At 49.2% G+C, this 20,127-nt stretch overlaps 2 protein-coding genes across 2 annotated transcripts; both read right to left on the reverse strand.

Annotated features, from left to right (window-relative positions):
- Positions 1-624: 624 nt before the first annotated feature.
- Positions 625-1,863, reverse strand: lrrc3 (leucine rich repeat containing 3). Its single transcript, XM_061287761.1, has one exon. It carries the CDS (start codon positions 1,818-1,820, stop codon positions 1,032-1,034), a length of 789 nt encoding a protein of 262 aa, XP_061143745.1. The 5' UTR covers positions 1,821-1,863; the 3' UTR covers positions 625-1,031.
- LOC133160153 (poly(rC)-binding protein 3-like) lies at positions 1,827-19,256 on the reverse strand. Its single transcript, XM_061287760.1, has 16 exons — positions 19,049-19,256; positions 12,767-12,826; positions 12,619-12,678; positions 12,312-12,419; positions 12,095-12,229; positions 10,972-10,995; positions 10,867-10,899; positions 10,564-10,680; positions 10,361-10,492; positions 9,705-9,833; positions 9,475-9,549; positions 9,263-9,304; positions 8,472-8,550; positions 7,732-7,784; positions 7,440-7,609; positions 1,827-2,036 (listed from the first exon to the last, which is right to left on the reverse strand). Exons 5-16 carry the CDS (start codon positions 12,167-12,169, stop codon positions 1,946-1,948), a joined length of 1,020 nt encoding a protein of 339 aa, XP_061143744.1. The 5' UTR covers positions 12,170-12,229; positions 12,312-12,419; positions 12,619-12,678; positions 12,767-12,826; positions 19,049-19,256; the 3' UTR covers positions 1,827-1,945.
- Between the last annotated feature and the right edge of the window lie 871 nt (positions 19,257-20,127).

A 20,127-nucleotide genomic window follows, 5' to 3' on the forward strand; every position in this document is an offset into this window, starting at 1 on the left:
AAAGAGCGAGCAAGCTGACGTCAAAGAGCGAGCAAGACCTTGCTTGACGGCCATGGAGAGACAGACGGATGGACGGAAGGAGGGACGGACGGGTGCGCCACGCGCTACTCGCCTTGGCCATTCGCGTTTTGTGAATAAAAAGGCCAGCCAACCATTCGGGTCAGCTGGAGAGCATCCAGATGCTTTTGTCAAATTGAATGGCGCAACCCGAGGATAAACTTTGGTGCTCTTCTCAAGGACGGCATGGTATTCATGAGAGCGCTACAAAATCCTGACGGCTTTTATTTTATTTCCCTCAGCAGATAAATAAAATATCTATGGAGCGTGAGCCGCCGCGCCCTAACCCCGTTTGGAAAATCAATTGACTAAATATTGCTCTGAGGTCGTGTGACTGAAAATCAGATTGGCTACGCTTCACTGCCTGTCACTGTCTGACCTGGATTTTGTTTTCAGTCTATTGATTTCGAGAGGAACGTCCTCCAAAATGCAAATTTATTGAAAGTCAGAGAGTCACAATGCACAAACGACGGACAAACGGAAGAAGCAGAGGAACGATACAATGCCAAGCGAGCCCAGCCCAAAGCCCGCCGCCGCCGCCGCCGCCACGCAGACAACACGTGCTCATAAAAGCTAAAGCTACGCTGGGGGCTTGGAAAATAACTCTGCACATAAAAACCATGTGCATTTAATGGAGTCTGACAATAACGCTAGTTAAGTGGCCATTTGTGTGCTTTCAAGATCTACGCACGCACTTGCTTCTCGCTCACGCACACACACACAAACTTTTTTTTTTTGCTACGCTTTGCCGCTAGGGTGGCTGCCACTCTCCGTGGCCCTTCGATCCAAATGCTGCAAAATACTGCCAGTGAAGGAGCTGGAAAGGGGCTCTTTGGACCCATCCATTTTGATGATTATAAACCAAAGAGCCCGGTAATGGGCATCTTTGGGAACAAATGGAAGTGCCCCTTCCAGAAAAATGTTTCAAAAAATCAGTCCAGTGGCCCACGCCCTTGAAGACAAAGGGCATCCCGCTAGAGAACGGTACTGACGGTGTCGAGATCTTTGGCGATGTGAGAGGTGCTGGGCAGGGACTTGAGGTACTCCAGGTGCCTCCTGGCGTCCTCTCGGTTGTGGCGCACGTAGTAGACCACGTAGCCGATCACCATGGAGAACCAGCCGAACATGGTGACGAACATGGCCACGTCGGTGGTCTTGTGGTGGAAGTTGCAGAAGTTGATCCCCGAGTCCAGAATTTGGACGAGCGCCTTGCCGGCGTATTCCTCCTGCACAACCGTGTGGCACAGCATGTCCTTCACCGACTCGGGGTCCAGCCTCAGCTCGCGCAACACCTCCTGCAGGACGCAATCGCAGTGCCAGGGGTTGTTGGCGAGGTTAATTTTGGCCCGCAGGTGGGCGAAGGCCTCCTTGGGCACGCTCCGGATGCGATTGTTGGCCAGATTCAGCGCCAGCAGGCTGTCGGAGAGCCCGTGAAAAGCCGCCGCGTCCACCGTCTCGATTTGGTTGTTGGACAGGTCCAACTCCCGAAGGCGGGGGAGCTCTCGGAAAGCTCGGTTGGAGATCTCGCTAATGTGATTGGAGGCCAAGATCAGAGCTACGGTGTTTCTCGGGAGGTCCGACGGGATCTTCTCCAGGTTGCCGGACGTGCATCGGACCACGGCGGCGCCGCTCTTTTCCGTACAGTGGCAGCCGCTGGGACACGAAGACGCGCTGGCCACGAGGAGTCCAAAGAGCAAAGCCCGCACGGCTGTCAAGCGTTCTGGGGTTTTGCCGGCCGCGCCGGGGCCCGGCGACTCCCGCATGTCGATTCCTCAAAGGTCGGCTGGGCTCAAAGCGCTCAACTGATTTTACAATTCATCGTCAAGGAGAATGGCGTTTGAAAGCTTCCGATTGGGTCTCGCCGTCCGGCCGTCTTGGAGCGGTGATTTCAGGAGCGCTCATGCGAGCTAATATCCAAGTGGGAATGTGCGCCGGCATTCCAGATGGCAAAGCGGTAAGCGTCATCATGCTTTCCGGCGCTGGAAAATCAAAATGAGAGACGACGTTACTAGCGAGGAAAGAGGGCCTTGTCGCCATCACCGCTTCAGAAATGCAGCATGACAATTCTATCTTCTGACCAATTCCTGCAACTTTTTACGAGGTGCGAAGGAATCCACATGAATCAAGCGGCCAGATTCTTTGACTGAATTGGAAAAGGCACCACTGTGTTGTTGCTTGCGTGGTCATCACGTTGGCGTGAAATGTGATCGGCTCCACGCAAGGAGCCGTGCATCCGTCAATAATCGTATGGACGCTCTTCGCCGCTTGAGCTGCAAACAAGAAAGATGCCTCCCTTTCTAATTGCCCCTTAACAAAGAGTCAGCTCTCTGGCCGACTTGCCCGCTCATCAAGAGCCAAATTACACGACAGAGTCAATCGTTTGTTGCCCGCCACAAAACCAGCAGCAGTTTGGTCGACCGGCATCATCATTTTAGGTGCGCCCACCCCCTAGTGGGCTTAATTGCTCGTACAAATGAAGCTCTGGATGCGCTGGAGGATGTCTGTCCAATAACATTTGTGCTTCCCCCCCACCACATGGTGCGACTTGCAGGGGTTCAGTAGCCCACGGCCACCGACACACACACACACGCGTGTGATCATAAATAAGCTTTTCATTTTTATATTCTTCGGAACCCAGCTGGATATGTGACGCACACACGCGCCGCAGGGAGGTTGTGGCTTGACCGCATCATTAAAATCATATAGAAAATACACAAGATGGATGGATAGATAGATAGATAGAGGGCGAAAGCGATAAAGACACACATCTCAGATAAAAGAGCAGAACAAAATGAACATTGAAATATCTCAGATAAAAGAGCAGAACAAAATGAACATTTAAATAGCAGGTGTGATTATTGCATTTGATTGAGTCATAAGGAGTACACAAAAGGTACTTACTTACCTTTGGCACATTTTTCTTTGAGAACGAAAACGCGCCTCCATTCTGTCCCCATCCGACGAGGCTGCGACGAGAACTTTCTCGTACCACAAAAAAAAAAAAGGAAGCAGGATCCTCTGCTAAGAAAGCTTTGCAAAAAGTACAACCTTCTGCTGAAAACAGCCTGAAAAAGGACAAACGTAAGCGGCTGGAAGTTATCACTCGTGGAGGTGGGCGCTTTCCGTGTGCTGCTCGGAAGATGATGAACAGGAGGAAGAGGGGGAGGAGGAGGAGGATGCTCCTTGTTCCAGGTGGAGCTGCCGAATGTCTCGCAAGCGTGCGTCTCTGTCCGGGGGTTGATGAACTCGTTTTATATTTCTGCCTGGATGTGACTCAACAAACAATCACATCTGACTGCAACGGAGGGAAAATTAATATTTCATTTGCTTTCTTTTATGTACAACCAATAGGAAATGGGGCATAAAAAGTGTGGCGGTAAATAACGGTAGCGTAGTTTTACCATTTAAAGAAATATTTGCACCATCCATCAAGTGTGACATTGAACAACGGAGCCGTTTTTTTTTTTTTTGTCCTTTGCTTTTGACTGCAGCGGGCTTTGTTTGACCTTTACGGCACATTTCACACCACAAAACACATTTTGTGTCACAATCATTCCCATGCAATAATATGAACGTGGACCTTTGGCAAAACGTCCGTCTTTTCAACTTGAAAGCTAAAAAGGTCAATGGCAACCAATAAGTAGAACAATCAGTTGGCGCGCATGTGCCGAAAGCACAGATCCAAATTGTAATTTGGCAACTCGAAGCCCAAGTGCTGCCGCCGCCAGTGAAAACGCAAGCGCTAATTTAGGGTGCTGGTTTTACGAGGCCGCGCCACGTTGAGTGTGATTGTTTTCGTAAAAATCGGTTGCACCTCGCTCATTTGGGCAAATGGCTCTCAGAAAAGTCGAGAAACCTTTGCTAAACGGGTAGCCGGCTCCCACGTGACCGAAAGGCTGCCGCCTGTCGTCATGGTTACAAAAGTCATACTCGGCAGCGTGAGCCGTCACCAGCGCCGCCGTTCTCTATCTTGATCTGATCTGGAACCCTGGGAAGTCTTCTAAATTGTAGGATTGAGGGAACAAAAAGCACAAAGTGGAGATAATCAAAGCCATCCCTCTGCCTCACTGAAATCAATTGGTCCAGTCAAGACGGTGGCCTCCACCATCCATTCAGCTAATGACGTGACTCGCTGACGCATTGTTGAGGATCAGATGTGTTGCCGAAGCTTTGACTGAAGACTGGGAAGGTCCTTTGCCGTCGTTCGGTTCATCACCGCCCCATCGAAAAGCCAGCAGTCCGACGGAACGCAGCAGCCGCACGTAATGTTTCATTTTGAGTCATTTGGGTTGGGGAAAATGAGTTTTCACTGACCGCTTCCCTTGGGTGCCAAAAGTAGGCCACGGCTCCCATTATTCCAGGAGTATTTCTTTGTTTTGCGACAGGCGCCAACCCTAAGTGCTCCACTTGCTGCAGCCACTTGTTCCATGATAGGTTCGCTTTGGGCCTATTACAGATGCAACGTTACCGTTCCGTCCAAACAAAATTGCCTGCAAAGGGCAAAAGTGCTCCCAAAAGGCAAATAGACAAGAAAAGTTTCAAGCTCCAACGGAAGGGCAAAGTCACTTTGCGCTTGACGGGTCGTGGTTGACCTCCTTGATTTTGGGGTTGGGAGAAACCCAAAAATCAAGGAGGTCAACCACCAGCAGAAACACAACATGACAACATCAACAATGGACCCTGGAAAGCAGGAAATGAAATACAGCCCATTAGTTCTCGGCTCCCTTGGTGAGGCTTGTCCTTTGAAATGAAAGATGCTCTTCTTGCGCATTTGTGGCGGGATCAACGTCCTCATGAGCTCTTCCTAATGAGCCCCATTTGTTTGCATTACGTGTCGTCTGAGCGCACGTTGGACCGTGTTTGTGTGTCGCCGTGAGTACACGACCTGATCTCAATCATTTTTGGGTCGTCCACACCTCACAAGAACACGAGAGCAAAGTCCGGGGGGGGGGGACAAAGACGACTCCAACTTTATTTTCTCTTTACAAAACAAGAAGAACACGAAGACATGAGCAAAGGCAACGGAGATCTTTGCAAAGTATGGGATTTGAAAAACACAAGAGCGGGTGGCTCTCAGGAGAACAGACGTCAGCTTTCAAATCAAAACTGAGCAAGCGCCAACTGATGAAGCCTGCTCAGATGTGAGGAGAAAAGTCTTCAAGACAACCACAACAGCACCGTTGCCATTCTTCCCATCCCTGAGAGTCGAGGGGAGGCTTCGTCCACAAAATGAAATGATGGCTCCGACTGCGCTTTGCTCTTGGGCTGTGCCGGGAGCAATTCTTCCCGAGACCATCTCCCACTTGACCCCGCCTCGCCGTGCGGCATTTTGCACCTTGTCTCCACCTTTCAATGGTGATCTTTAGCAAACATTGGAAGGTTACGATTGTGGAGTGGAGTGGGGGAAGGCAAGATGCTCATTGTATCGCTGTCCTATTCTAGTCCCCGGAGATCTTGACCTGAATGCCTTGGCTGGAAAAGGGTTGCCAAGGTGATGCTTCAGCACCGCTTACCATCTCACCTTTGGCTCATAAAAAATGCCTTTTGTCTGTTTGTCGCACTGATTAGAGCGTCCGTCGCCTCTACAATGCGCACAAAAAAATAGTTACCCACTGATACGCTGCCCCCTACAGGATTGGATTGCCAATACGACAAATGAGCTACAAAACGATTTCATAAAACCGATGAATTGATAGGCTTCCCACCGATCTGCTGCCCCCTACAGGATTGGAATGCCAATACGACAAATGACTTGAGTCAAAGCTGCAATGACATCATTGCGATAGGCAGCATTTGATTTGAAATGAGTCCAAGTGGCATGATTGTGACTTTTTGGGCTCGGAAGCGAGTCGGCTGCGCGCGGGATGGGATATCGCAATCGGGATGAAGATGCTCAAATTTGTTTGCCAGAGTCTTGCATAGAAGTCTTGCGTCAGCTGCAATTTCATTTTTGCTTCCAAACGGATTGTCGAATACAAAAATCAAGAAAATGTATACAAACACCCAGAAATTCTGTCTTTTGACACTAGATCAAATTCTAGCAATGTTAAATGGCTTTTGTTGGCATATAAGGTTTACAATTAGAAAAAATGGAGAAGGAATCATTATATATACTACTAAACATATCAAAGAAAAATGTACATCGTTTGTCTGGCTAAACATGCAGCATGTCACACTTTGGGTGTAGCAATCCAGAGAGAAGATAACAGAAGAATCACCACAACTTGTGCATGGCAAGGTGCCCCTGGAATTGTCATTTGAAAAATCCCCACAGTGCCGAGAAAGTTCTTTTGGGTTGCTGCACAAAAAAAGACCTCTCAATCTTAGAGCAAGGAAAGTGAAGTCGAAAAGCAAAGCAAAGCGGTTGCAGAAGCGTCTCAAAGTGGATTTACAGCAAAAGGTGAGCGTCGACATGGAGACCATGGAGGATAGTAAATAGTAAATCAAGGGCATGATCTCAAGGTGGCTCACAGAGAGAAGATGGCTACAAATTAGAGAGTGGCCATTCCGGTGACTTCCGATGTCAACCTAGGACAGTACAAAACAAACAACAAAACAAAAACAAACAAAAGTGTGACAAGAACATATCAGAGTTGCTTGTTATGCGCATGATGATTAGGGTGATTGGTTGTTAACGTTCGGCATATATTAGGCTGCTAATGCTCATCACATCGACACAATGTTCATTTGGATTGTTTGGATTATGATGAACCATGCTCCGGGTCAAATCGACCCACGATTGCTTTAAAAGTCCACTTTGTTTTCGCTCTTCACCCGGATTGGAAGAATAAAACATTGCGCATGGAATTGATGAGTAGATTGGCGACAATTTCAAAGGTAGCACATGAGCAAAAAGGAACAAACATCCATTTGAATTTTTCAAACATATACCAAGAATAGTTTAGTCAATAAATGGAAGAGAGCTCTTAAGTGTCATGCTGCCTATAGAATAACAGCAAATAGAATACTACAAATACAAGTGTGCCACAGGAAGGGGGGAATATTTGTTGTGGGAATTGGGGGGAGGGGGGGCTTGTCTGAAAACCCGCCAGCCACTTCAAGAAGTTGTCATTGCCGAGGGCTCATTCCACATGGCGGCCACGTCCCTGAACCTGCCATTGGGAGTTAGGGCAAATAATAATAATAATAATAATAACTTTCACTGCAATTGTGTTGAACGACTTTGACTGTTTGTGACGTTTGTGTTGGTTGATTTGAGAGCATTTGTGTCTAGGCTGTTGTTGCCATTGTCGTACGTAGGCATAGGGCAGCCGTGAACCGAGTAAACAATTATTCAAATGGTTTGGAGGGGAAAAAACTTTTCTTTTCTTGATCATATTATTGAGAATTTTGGAGCAGACTAATAAATATGTCCCACAAACCTGGCATTGATGAGATACTGAGCCAGACTGATGTTGGCGGGCGTCCCGGTGATGGTGATCTGCCGCTCGGTCGAGCCTTCGATGGCGTTGGCGATTTTGATCTGAGCTCCCGACATTTGGCGGATTTCGTTGATCTTGGTGCCTTGACGTCCGATGATGCAGCCTATGAGCTGGGAGAAAAATCAATTGTCACAGGTCATAATAGAGACGCATACGATGACCCCCCCCCCCAAAAAAACGACATGGTTAGCTGAAGAAATACAGAAATGCCGATTTTTCAAAGCTCACTCACGTCATTAGGAATGGTGAGCTCATGAGTGCTGGCCGGTGGACTCGCTTCCAAACCTGAATTGGTCAAACAAAGCACAAGAAACAAACAAAGAATGGTTGAAAGCTGAAAGTTCTGCTTGTGATTTTTAAATAACGCAAGTCACGCTGCGTTTTTGAAGTTGACGTTTTTCTGACCGCACCCGGCCGGCCGGGAACTGTTGGGGCAAAAAGCCAAAAGAAAATGCAGGAGCACGCAGCTGAGCCCAACACGATTGTGACTGAAGCTTCAATCCAAACGATCACATTGCATTTTGTCATCATCGAGGTCAGAGAAGAAATCTGAGCGAGCCAGAGCCATTTTTTAGCAATTCCATCACGTGGCACTGAGCGTTTGGCACTTCCCGCATTCCGCTTCAGTTTGGAACCAACCCGAGGTGAGCCGCTATGCCATTAGAGCGTCGTCATGGAAGGCAAAGGAAATAACACAAAGTGTTTTCAAGGAGAGCTGCATGGCCTTTAGCAAACAATAATTACACCACATGATTGCATTAAGCGGCCATGTTGCTTGTCACAGGTCCAATGGCTTTCTCAAGGAAAAACAAAAACAAACAAACAGGAAGCACAGCGAGCAGGTCAGGCTGAACGGAAAAGAAAAAGCCACAAGGTGGGAGGGGAGAGAAGGGAAAGAATGGAAGGGGACAGAGAAGGACAGGCACGTACGTCTAGGGGGGGGGGGGGGGGGGGGGTCTTGTGGGTACGTACCGGGGAAAGCGGGGGTGGTCTGTCCGAGGGGGGTAAAGGGGGTTTGCTGCATAGCCAGCTGGTGGAGCTTGGTCAGCTGCTGAAGGGTTAGGAGGGAAAGGTCAACTAACAGGTTACTCTTCACACCAACACAATGTAGGCAAAGTTGTGGACGGTGAGGAGAGGTGGCCACGCAACCAAGAAGGTGGAGGGGGGGAGATAGGGAGGGACATGAGAAGGAGAGAGGAAGGAGGAAGTTGCTTTCGGACAATTTGACTTGGATTACTGCGCTCGTTGCAAATGACCAAAACCCCTTTTTTCTTTTCTTTTTTTTAAAATATATTACTGCACTCGTTGCAAATGACCAAAACCCTTTATTAAATAGTTTTGCTTTACTTTTTTTTTTTTATTACTGCACTCGTCACAGATGACGAAAACCCTTTTTTTATTACCGCACTCGTCGTAAATTACCAAAAGCCTGAGTAGTCCCAGCTCAAACGGACTTTTAAGTCGGCTCTTGAGCGATGGTTACCCGCGAGCGCATCACTGCCCAACTTGAAATTAGTCAATCTGACAGCAGCCGACTCTTCAGATGCTCTCGCGACGAGGACGGATGAAGGCGGATTATTACTCGGCTCGCCGGCCGGCCGGCCGGATGGAAATGAAGCGACTTGCGCTTTTTAATATATGGACCGCGCTTTTGTTATCTTGTACTGTCTTTAAAGATTGCCGGAGGTGGGCTGTCACGTTTCGATTCCCGCCTCCTCACTCTTGATTTCATGGTGTTACGGTGAGAAGAGAAGACAACTCACATCTGGATGTGGAATGGCATATTGTCCCTGAATTGTGTAGGCCTGCGGGGGAAGACACAAGACAGGCGTCGTCAATAAAGGAAGATGGAGATCTTCTCTCATGTCTGGATTGTGCCTTGGAGTCTGTTTGCGTTTTTGGGTCTGCATCTAAAAATAAAAGGGGCTTCTGGACTCGGTAGAAAGCCATCCATAGCCGAGGCCGGGACTCTTACCTGGCCCCCGGAAAAAATGACAGGGGTGGAAGCGGGCTTCGGGCGATAAGGAATCGTGGCCCCTTTGGGCGGCGACTAGGAGAGAGCCAGAAACGGAAAAAAGCATTAGACATCAAATGTGGAAAGACAAAAAAAAAAGTTTCTGCCATCTTTTTGGTTTGAAGCGGACATTTTAGCCCCAATGCAGATCCAATTGAAAGTGAAATTGAAGGTGTCATGGATGTTTGTACCTCCAGCATGACGACACAAATCTGTTTGACACACTGGATGATGGCTTCGGGGGTCCCGGAGATTGTCACGGCGCGCTCGGTGGAGTTGGGCAGCATGTCTCCGGCCACCTGAACCTGCGCCCCTGTGGACTAGAGAAGCCACGTGGCCTTTTCAGAGCAGCGATTGACTCCATGGAATTTGGAATTGAGGCTTTAGCTGGATTGCCTTAGCGCTGTCTGGGAATTTTCTTTTGCCACTTGTAATGCCTGTTGTAATACTATTTGATTGCTACGACTCGGGCTGCAATAAGGATGCGCCCCAAGGTTCAGCCTGAGGGAGGGAAATCTCTCCTCATTGTGCACCAACAATGAATTTGGCTCATGTCGTTTTCTTTTCCTCTCTCTCTTTTGTTGCCCCCGATCATTTTGTTCTGTGAGAAAAGGTTCAAGGTTCATAACAAAGAAAACAGAAACCCTTCTGACAAGATGATCTCCTCCCTCCCAGACATGCCAAGCTGGTCTCTTGGTCGAGACGTATGGCATCAACAAAACTGTACTACTGCTTTCCTATTTGGACCTATTCATGTTTGAACTCTTTCACAACCATTGACACATATAGACGTCAACGTTGTATTTCATCTAGGCTGCCAGATGAACTCGGGCAACTTTGATCCTACCTCTCGCATTTCTTTGATTTTGGAGCCTCCTTTGCCGATGAGAGAGCCGCACTGGCTGGCCGGCACCACCAGCCTCAAGGTGACCGGCGGCTTGCTGATGGCCGGGCTGTTGCTCATGGAGTTGATGATGTCCTGCCATCAAAACACGTTGTCCAGCAATGACGTCGCCGCGGCTTCCCGCTCGCTCGCTCAGTCGCGCTCACCTCCTCAAATTTATAGGCAATCATGGCAAAGGCCTTGAAGATGGTGTCCGTCGGTCCCGTGATGGTGACGATCCTCTCTGGGCAGTTGCCTTCCGAGATGTTTATTCGCGCGCCGCTCTGCAAAGTCAGAAAAGAAAAACATCACGCCGCAACTTCCACGCTTTTAACTTCAATTCGCTTTTCCCCATTCAAAACAGACACGCGGTGAATCCATTCCAGCCCAAATGTGCATTTCGAAACGATTGATTTCAATCGGAATGGATGACAAAAAGACTCGTAAATGTTGCGAATGAGCCCACTCACCTCTTCGCGCATTTTTTTCACCGTTTCCCCTTTCTGGATGAAATCAGAGAGCAGCTTTAGAATACGTGGCGGAGGCGAGGCGGGACGGAGCGGAGGTGAGCCTACCTTTCCAATGATGCTGCCCACTTCCTGCAATACACGCAAAGGAGACGTGTCAGTACAATTGACCACAAAGGGATTTTTTTTTCCTCCCCCACGCTGAGGTTCATCCCTCATTTGCATACAATGGCAATGGTGAAAGCTCCCCGAGTAGCTATGAATATTCACAAAAGCGGTTTGTAACAAATACTTCTCCTTGACTCCCCTTTTTTTCCAGGCCTACCAAGGTTGGTATCAGTTTTTGATTCAATTGCTGTTCCTGTCCAACCACACAAAGTCAATGTGTGTTGAGCGACTGCTAAAAAAGAAAAAAACTTTGCTATGGAACAAGCAAGCCTCATCAATTGCTATTGGGGCTCCCTTTCCCCCCCAGTCGCTGGCTCTCCGGCAACCAAATGGACTCGCTCAGTTCCGCCGGGGCGCCTCAGCTGCAGCGACGCCGACTTGCCTGGAGGCGAGAACGCCACATTTGTCTGCCTGCGTGTGATTGACTGCTGATCTGCCGGGACGGGCTCCGGCTCGCCGTGACCTTGGCCGTAAATGGGTAGATAGGAAGAGGGCGGCTTGATGGAGAGATGGATGGATCTCGAGCACGGCGGAATACAGAGCAGATCGCATTCGCACCGGAAGGCCTTCGATTCTTGGACGAGGACTCGTTCTGGAAGGCGGCGGAAAGCTAAGGAGGCAGACGTACTCCATGAACGATTTGGCAGCGGGAATGATTCAGAAGATGAACGACTAACATCCTAAGTGAATTCCACCGCTTTCATATTTCTGGAACAGAGGAGTCACCTCTGCTTTGGATTTTTTTGCTCATCCATCATTTTGATCCGGACCACCGTTATGGGAACGTAGTGTGGCTGCTGGCCCGATTCATTAAAAAGAAAGACACTCCAAACAAGTGACGCTGATGCATCAACAAGGAAGTTTCCCCCTGTCAACGACCTTTGACCTCCCAGCGAGGCCACCTGCTGCTTTGTGTCCGTTTCGCTGCCGAGGCTGCATATTGAGCAGATCATTTGGATGCGGGAAGCGCTCAAGTCCAAGTCCAAGTACTGTCTGACCTCAGAAAGAGAAACCAACTTTGTCCTCCAACGATCACATGGTTGGACATTCGCCGTCTGCTTACTTTTCCGTGCATGAGGAGCCGGATGGTGAGGGTGACGTTGAGGCCGCCTTCCGACCGGACTTGGGCCGACTCCATGGCGGAAGGACGCCGGGTGACGATGCCTGGAATATGATGGGATGGCGGCCAGCTAGGCACCTGACGATCCTCACACAGGGAGAGAAATATTGGAGGTCGTCCACATTAAAGCGGCAGCGGCGGCGGCAGCAGCGCCACTCACCAGAGCTTCTGCGGCTGAACGTTTGTGAGGTCATAAAGGACAGCAGAGTTTGCTCCAGCGGCCGTCCGCCTTCCTCTCTTTCAGTCGGTTACCAGCTCATGCTGACATCTGAACATCGAAACAAACGTGATGGACATTTTGTCCTCGTTGCAAATCATGGACAGCCAACCCTCCCGCACATTTGTGACAAGTGGTCCTGGTTTGATGACATCACCGCTGTCAGAGGTAACAACAGCGCTCATGCAGACATTTACTTTTGGATGTGCCTTTGTGTTCCTCTTAACGACCATCATCACCGTGTACTTACTCTCTGGTGTGCTTTCCCGGTGCAAATTGAATCCAATTAGTTGAACGGAACGGGAATTATCTGAGAATGAGAGGGCGCAAATAAAAAGATGAATGCATGAAAATGTTGTTCATATTATAGTCACGGTTTCATTGTTATTACTTCTTACATTGTGAGCTTGCAGACGACAAGACCTCCGGCCGGCCGGGGACAGTGAGGGGAGGCGAATCTGTGAATGAAACCGAGCATATGGGTTCAAAGGATGCTGCTTTGTAGCGCCATCTGCCGGCCGCTTTTAGGTACAGGTGAAACGATTTTGCAGCAGGACGTTGCTGCCCTCTTTTGGCCTCACACCACAAATGCACTATTACCCTTTTCTCAATGACGTCATCTTGACAATATTGACATCGTATTTTGTGACAGACAATCTACACTATAGCAACGAGTGGATTTCTTCTACAAGAATGCCGGTAAAAAAAGAATAAAGTGATGAATATTCAAACACTTGCTATCTCTACTTTATTTTTGTAACTGCGTGTCATGATGGTAAATGTATTTGTTTGCCTGCGTGTGTGTCGTTTCGTTTGACTTTGTTTGGAGACTAAATATATTTGTGTATTTTTTTTTTTTAAATCAAAATCGCCTCAAGGTCAAAATGACCCCACCTGCCCAGCATGTACACCATACAGGACTTTGCGAACACATCTTTGTGCTCATTGTATGCATGTATTTATTTAACGGGTGGGTCAATTTGACCCGCAGCATAATAGAGTGTTACGTAAGTATTGAAGTGCCTTTCGCCTGGTTAAGTACACTTTGGAGTTGCACGGTCCGCTGTGACCTTTTCCTCCAAAATAAGAAGCCAGGAAGGGAATAATGTGCGTAATCTTTGCCCCCCCCCCCCCCCCTCTACACTTATACACATTAAAATAATCCTCAGAAGCAGCAATCTGATTTCTCCACAGCTTTCGTGCAGGGGCAAAGGAGTGGTTGGCGGCGCTGAGGTCCCTCTGGGTAAAAAGTCGATTATCACGTCAATGGAAAGGCCCCCGCCCGAGCCCGCCTGCCGCACTCCCATGACACTTTTAATATTTAATGATGAAAAAGGCTAATGCGCCATCTCCTCAGCGTGCCTCTTAGGCTCTCATTAAATATCCCGAGAGCATCTTCGGCACACATTTCGTCAGCTGAAGCGCTTCACACCCCCAAAAGGAACACACGCATAGTAGTGAAGACAACATTCGGCTGTCCGTCCTTTCCATTATTATAGATCATAAAATAATCCATTATTGAGCGGAGTGCACACAAACCGATGAACGGACCCAGTTTGATCATTTCCACCCTCAAGTCCGCAAAGGCCCGATTTGTCAAAGTTCAGCTGAACACACACACACACACACACACACACATCGACAACCCTAAATAATAAATGTGGGATTACTGTCTCTAGCAAAAAAAGATGGATTTACTCGGTGCAGAATATGCAGCAAAGACACGACATGGCCCAGCAAACACGCGCAGACGTGCAAAGTGGATGCTCCGAGCAAGCAGAAGAAACGCTTAGGTGGACAAACGCGCTCCAAAAGGGGCCGCGTCGCGGTCGTTTTCCCAACATAAAGGCGGGAGAGCTTAGCCGGAGCCATGGAGCCGGAGCGCTCGCTCCAATCGGAACCGGCGGCCTAAGACTCTGCTTTGAAGTCGTTTGGAGCCAGCAAAGTGGTCGATTGTGCGCAAGATGGCCTTCTTGTCGTCGCCGATGAGCCAGCCATTAGTCATGCTGCATTTCGTGTGCTTTCGCCGCTGCACCCTTGGAGGGATTTATTTTGCGTATTAATTCATTTATAATAAATACAAATATTGGTGGCCTTTCAAAGTTCTTCCAGATCGGGCCCCACTGTTCTGAGCGGGCAAAAATGCAAAGGCTATCAAAGGACACCGACTTTGACATGGCGTCACACAAAGGCCCGCTAATTGATGGCCATCTTTCCATAATCCTCCATTTAACATTGCTATCCCTTGTGCGAGCGACCCCTTGCCACGGTTGCCCTTGCGGGGATGGCGCAATTGCAATTAGCAATTGGCCGGGCTTCAAGCGGCGATGGAATCGCCCGTCATATATCTCGATGCCGGACACGTTTATGTCGGCGAGGCCGGCTCGTTCTGCCGCCTCATCACAGCTCCTGGCAAGCGCTCAAGCGTGGGTGGGGGCGAGGCTTCCGCTGCGCGTGTGCGATAACAAGACTGCTCATAAATGAAACGCAATAAACGCAGATTGTCCAAGCTAATTTCCACATGCAATTGCGCCCAGGCTAACTCGGAGCAGACGTTTATTGGCAGACATCCAAGGCGGGGCTTGTTGAAAAAGGAAAATGAGACAAGACCGCCCCCGCAAAACAGCCCGTGCCGGCAGGTACGGGAAGTTGACTTTAATGCTTGATCTTTGTGGAAGTGAACAGATTTGCAGAGAAACAAATCACAAATGTTCTCCCTTGAAGCAAAAAGAGGACAGGATGTTTTTATCGCCTACGAAGCTTCCCGGGTTAGGTTTCAGAATTGCACAAAGTCATTATTATGGCTTTCAGTGTGTGTGCGTGTGCGCGCGCGAGTCAGGGGAAAGCTAATATCCCGTCCGACTAAGCAGCGTTTGACATCCTCACACCTTCAGTAAAGAGACGCCTCGGCTTTGAAGTCTGAGTCTTAAAAGCTCTTAATCCCCAAGACGGGGGAACCACCAACAACCTCCAACATGCAAATGTTGCCTTTTGTCACGTTGGAGCACTTCTTTCAGATTGTAACCTTTAAAAAAAGAAAAGCCGTTATACATTTGAAGAACGTACTCGGGTTAGGTGGCCGAGTTTGACTCGGCCCAAGGATGCTGGAAAAGCTGCAACTCATCGGGCCCGCTTAAGGAATTGCCCGCCTCTGGAATCATTCCAGAGTCGGCGGAGGAAAGCAAGCAAGCTACATCCTGGCGCAAGATCTCACCTCACCTCACCAGCTCCTCTGACACACTTTCAACCTCGTCAATTAATCATGCGGAACCACCGACCGACCGGTGGCACAATGTACTTCTCCTTCCCACAAGAACAACTGAACGCAGAAAATGCCGCCACGAGTTGACCTTCAATTTTTTGTCAGGATCTCGGGTGAATTGAAGCATTCCTCGAGCACCCCAGAGCAATTTTCAATGATGAATGAACGAGGCAGATTGGAAGCTCTCCTTAAGCTCTCGTGCAATCTTGCTGACTTGGCTACCTGATTGGGAGCCAAACATACTCGAGCCTAAATATAGATTCCTAAACGCACGCGTTTCACTTATTCATGTCTTTGGCTGGCATAAAAAAAAAAAATCCTCATATCATCTAGCAGAGTTATTCCGTTTTATTGCTCAAGGTCAATTCCGTTTTTATGCCGCCTTTGTTTACAACCCTGACGTGTGCACGCGAGCGCATCACATGTTAAAGGTTAACGTTTCTCCCTTTGGATTATTTAGTGTTTAGTCGCGGCGGCGCCTCCGAGCTGAATCTTTTCTTCCGTTTTAATGTTGCGGCGGCGGAAATGAATTTCTCTTGAGCTATTTCTGCTGAATAGAAAAATAAAAGCAGATCAAGAAATGTAATGTTAAAGCAATGGCCTCTGCCTGGGCTCTTTGTTGCTTTGCTTCTCGGTCGCCCGCTGGGGCCAATCTGTTGGTCAGGCGCCGCTCGGCGGTCGACTCCCGCGACCCGGCCGGCGTGCTGAGCCGACACAAAGCGACAGCTTGCGCCGCTCGAGCTGCTGCGATGTGTCCCGAAGACCACCAAGGTCAAAAGGAAATAAAACATCTTTAGCTGTGCTCTGGCAAACTAAAAAAATATAGATACAAATTCACTGCAATGACCATTTCATTCTTTGCGACAGACGCTACTGGATGAACTTGCCTTCCACTAGATCAGTGGTGTCAAACTAAAGGCCCGCGGGCTAGGCACGGCCCATGAAATCATTTTATGTGGCCTGCGAAGACATCGACTTCATGTGCCAATACTAAAATGACAAATTGTCTTCACTGTTTAGAATATGAGACTTTCACACATTTATTTGGGTTGACAGTAACGATGGTCCTCCAAAGAAAACTATGACTACCATGTCAAAACCGAGTTCGACACCCCTGCACTCGATGGAACAAAGTGTGTTGTGAGAGAAAACTCGGCCTGTCGGGCTTTTCTCTCGAAAGGGAACCAAAAACATGGAAGGGAAAAAAAAAAAGGTTTCCCTAGATTTGGTTTGCTCCACTCTCGAGGACACTTTTGGATGAGACCACGCCGCTCTCTGAGTCCATGAAAGATTTTGAACGGCGGGCCGGCTGGATTACGCGTCTAAATAAAGCGTCCGGCGTGCGCATCGGACCGTGTCACTGATCCCGGCCGTCTCCGCTTTCCCAGACAACAGGTTCGCCTCGTGCGAGGAAGGGGAGATGACGCTCGTCACTCCGGTGCCGTGGCTTAGCCTAAGAGGCTTGAATAATCGCCGTGCTAAGCTGGCAGGCGCGTGCGTGCTAGCAAGTGAGCGAAGGCTCGCCTACCGCGCGCTTACAAACTCCCGGGAGCTTTTTAATCAAGCGAAAACGCTGAGAGGCAGCGCCGACGAGTGCCAAGAGCTGAGATTCCAATAGCTTTGACTTTTTTTCTGACATCATCTGACAAGCGGCTCAAACACACACACACGCACATCATTCCTAGTTGTGTGACGCAAATCGTCACTTTTGATTTTTTTCGGAGTGACTCGGAGGAACGATTTGCACCAGTAACAATATGGCTGCTCTTTCCACCTTCAGGTTTCGGGCTAGTCCCGAGCTGGTGACTTATACAGACTCACTTTGGAATCTCAACATTGAGATGTATTTATTATTTTAAAAAGTAGCCCGTCAAAATAGCTGGTACTAATCAAGGTCCAAACATGTCGATGTTTCCATGAACCTCGCACAGCGATGAAGAGGCCGCATGACTAATTGATGAACCAAGCGGATGCTGGACTGCCCGTTGTGCGCCGGCCGACGCCATGCTTCAGAACTCGCCCTGGAAGCGGCGATAACATTTACTGGTCGCTTGACCGGCGCCAGCGTGTATTAGCGAGTCTAAAAATAGAGCCGGCACAGGGGTCAACGGGCCGCACGATTTCCGAACACCTCGGCCGCCGTCATCTCGACATCGGGTGCCGGCTCACAAAGCAGCCCCGCAGTATAACACGCGGGTTGCCATTGTTTTTCATTCATTTTGTTCCAGTCAGTTCCTTCCGCCATCACGGCTCATCTGCTCACATTGGTCACGCAAGTGGAGGCACCCGTGTGAAACTGGCTGGACGTGCAAGACGCGCAGGTGCAAGAGGCTGGATTTGGAGCGGGCCAATGTATCAACTGAAAGAGCTTACCCTGACACCAGTGAGCCAGATGTGCTTTAAAAATAATAAACTCATCTAATAAATATAAAATATATTAAAAATATATTATAATAAATAAGAAAATATAGCAGCCGCTATTTTATGCTTACATTTTTGGGCTCGGACCAAGTGCATTGGAGGAAACAAAATGGACAATATACTAGAGTTTCGGCCAAAGTAACTTTTTGCCAAACCTTTGTGTCGGGAAGAACGAATATAGGAAAGCCCAACCTCAGAACTGGGACGAACCGTTGTTGAAATGAAACATTAGTCATGCTGCTTCTATCGCGTGACGGAAATAATCTCAAAGGATATTTTGTGTTTGTTACGAAATTGGGTTGGTTCAGCATTTCTACTTATCCCTAAGTCATTGACTTGCGGTGAGGCCCAATAATTGGCTACAATGCCGTTCAAACTGCGCAGGCAGAGCGTATTGACGTCTTAACCACTTTAGCACAATCTATTTCACAGACACACACTCCACATTTCCTGGTAAATTACAGGATGTGCGGATGGAGGACTAAGCAGCCCCCCCCCTCCCCCGGCTATTGCCAGGAATGCTTTATGGGCCGTGCTGAGTTCCCTTCCCGTGATTCAATCAAGCGGGTCAATGTCTTGTCAAGTCAGGAGACACTGGCTGCAACGTCACGCCTTCTGGCTGGACGCTCACGTCTCCCGAGTCCGGCATTTGAGGAGGAAGTGACCTGTGGTTGGGGGGGAGGCGGTGTGTGCGTGGGGGGGGGGGGTTGGCCTGTCAGCATCTATAAATAGCCTTCAGCAACTACCTCGCAAGCAGAACAAATCAATTACAGGTGCCTTTTCTTGTGGAACACAAACACGGCGTGTTGTCTTTGTTCACCTGCTAGGATGTGCCCGCAGGCGAGCAGATTGCAAAGTAGAGATAGGATTCTAATCACCTGTGACCGAGTCCTCGTTTTGGAAGGTGACGCCGGTGTTGGAGGAGCAACTTGAGAACATATGGTGGGACCAAGCCGAGGCCACGACACGCAGAAACTCAGAAAGATTGGGCTCTTACCTTGTCCAAAGTGTCACTTTGTGGGACAGAAGTGAGGAGAGTCCAAGGGTCCTGGGTGGTAGGAGAGGCGGGATGGGGGGATGAGGGGGCTGCCTGGAAGCGGATCCCACAGAGGGGAAGGAAGAAGGATGGAGTGACAAGGAGCGGGGAGATGGAAGGGGGTGAAGAAGTGCCGCTTGCTTCTCTTTTCTTTTGCTGGCTGGCTGGCTGGCTCTTTATCTGCACCCTCAGAGTGGTTCACATCACAGGCACAGAAAAAGATTCTTTACATTTACACATGCTGCCACAGGGGGAGGATGGGGCGAGCTCCCCCTCCCACTCACCTCCGGGCGGCCAATGGGAGCGGGCAGAGAGGTGTCCCCCGGTAGCCAATGGGAGCCGGCGCAGCCGCCGCCGCCGCCGAGCTCGCTCTGATCCACTTGGCGAGAGGGATGCGCTCCAGAACAGGTCACGTCGGCGGATGGTGAAGCAGAAATCTTGTTTGCAAAAGTTATTTTTGACAACAAGGGAGCCAAAGCAAGGAACTCAATCCAAACACATTGACAAGACAATGAGGCACACCTGAACAAGGCACGAGCGGCCGGAGGGAGCTGATTGGTTGGCCGCCAGCTCGGATGACAACAGCTGGAGATGGAAAGAAGAAAGAAAGCTGGAAAGCTTCCAGACTCATTAGTTGTCAATAGCTTGTTGTTAAGAGCAACGGAAGCAGCTTGACGATATTCTTCGTCTCATCTCTCGGAAGATTGGCGAGCAAAGACCAGCACTCGGCCAGGTGTCACCCAAATAGAGAGAAACGTTCCAAAAGTCGGATTGCTCACTATTTAGTCCTGATCATTTGCTTAGTGGGTCGCAGCTTTAGAGGTTTGAGAGCCCCGGGCCGGGCCGGGCCGGGCCGGGGCGGGCCGCTCCGAGGCCCATCTGCGTGTAAGCGCAAGAGCGAGAGTCATCAAAAATTCATCCCAAGATGGAAGAAGACGTCACATCCAATATGCTGCCGGCTGCACTGATGAGCAGTGAGCCGTGGAAGGTGAAGGAGCGAGCGGCTACCGCGTTAGCCGCTCGTTTCCACCGCCAACATT

Source organism: Syngnathus typhle, linkage group LG9 (assembly GCF_033458585.1).
Source record: "Syngnathus typhle isolate RoL2023-S1 ecotype Sweden linkage group LG9, RoL_Styp_1.0, whole genome shotgun sequence".
NCBI lineage: Eukaryota > Metazoa > Chordata > Actinopteri > Syngnathiformes > Syngnathidae > Syngnathus > Syngnathus typhle.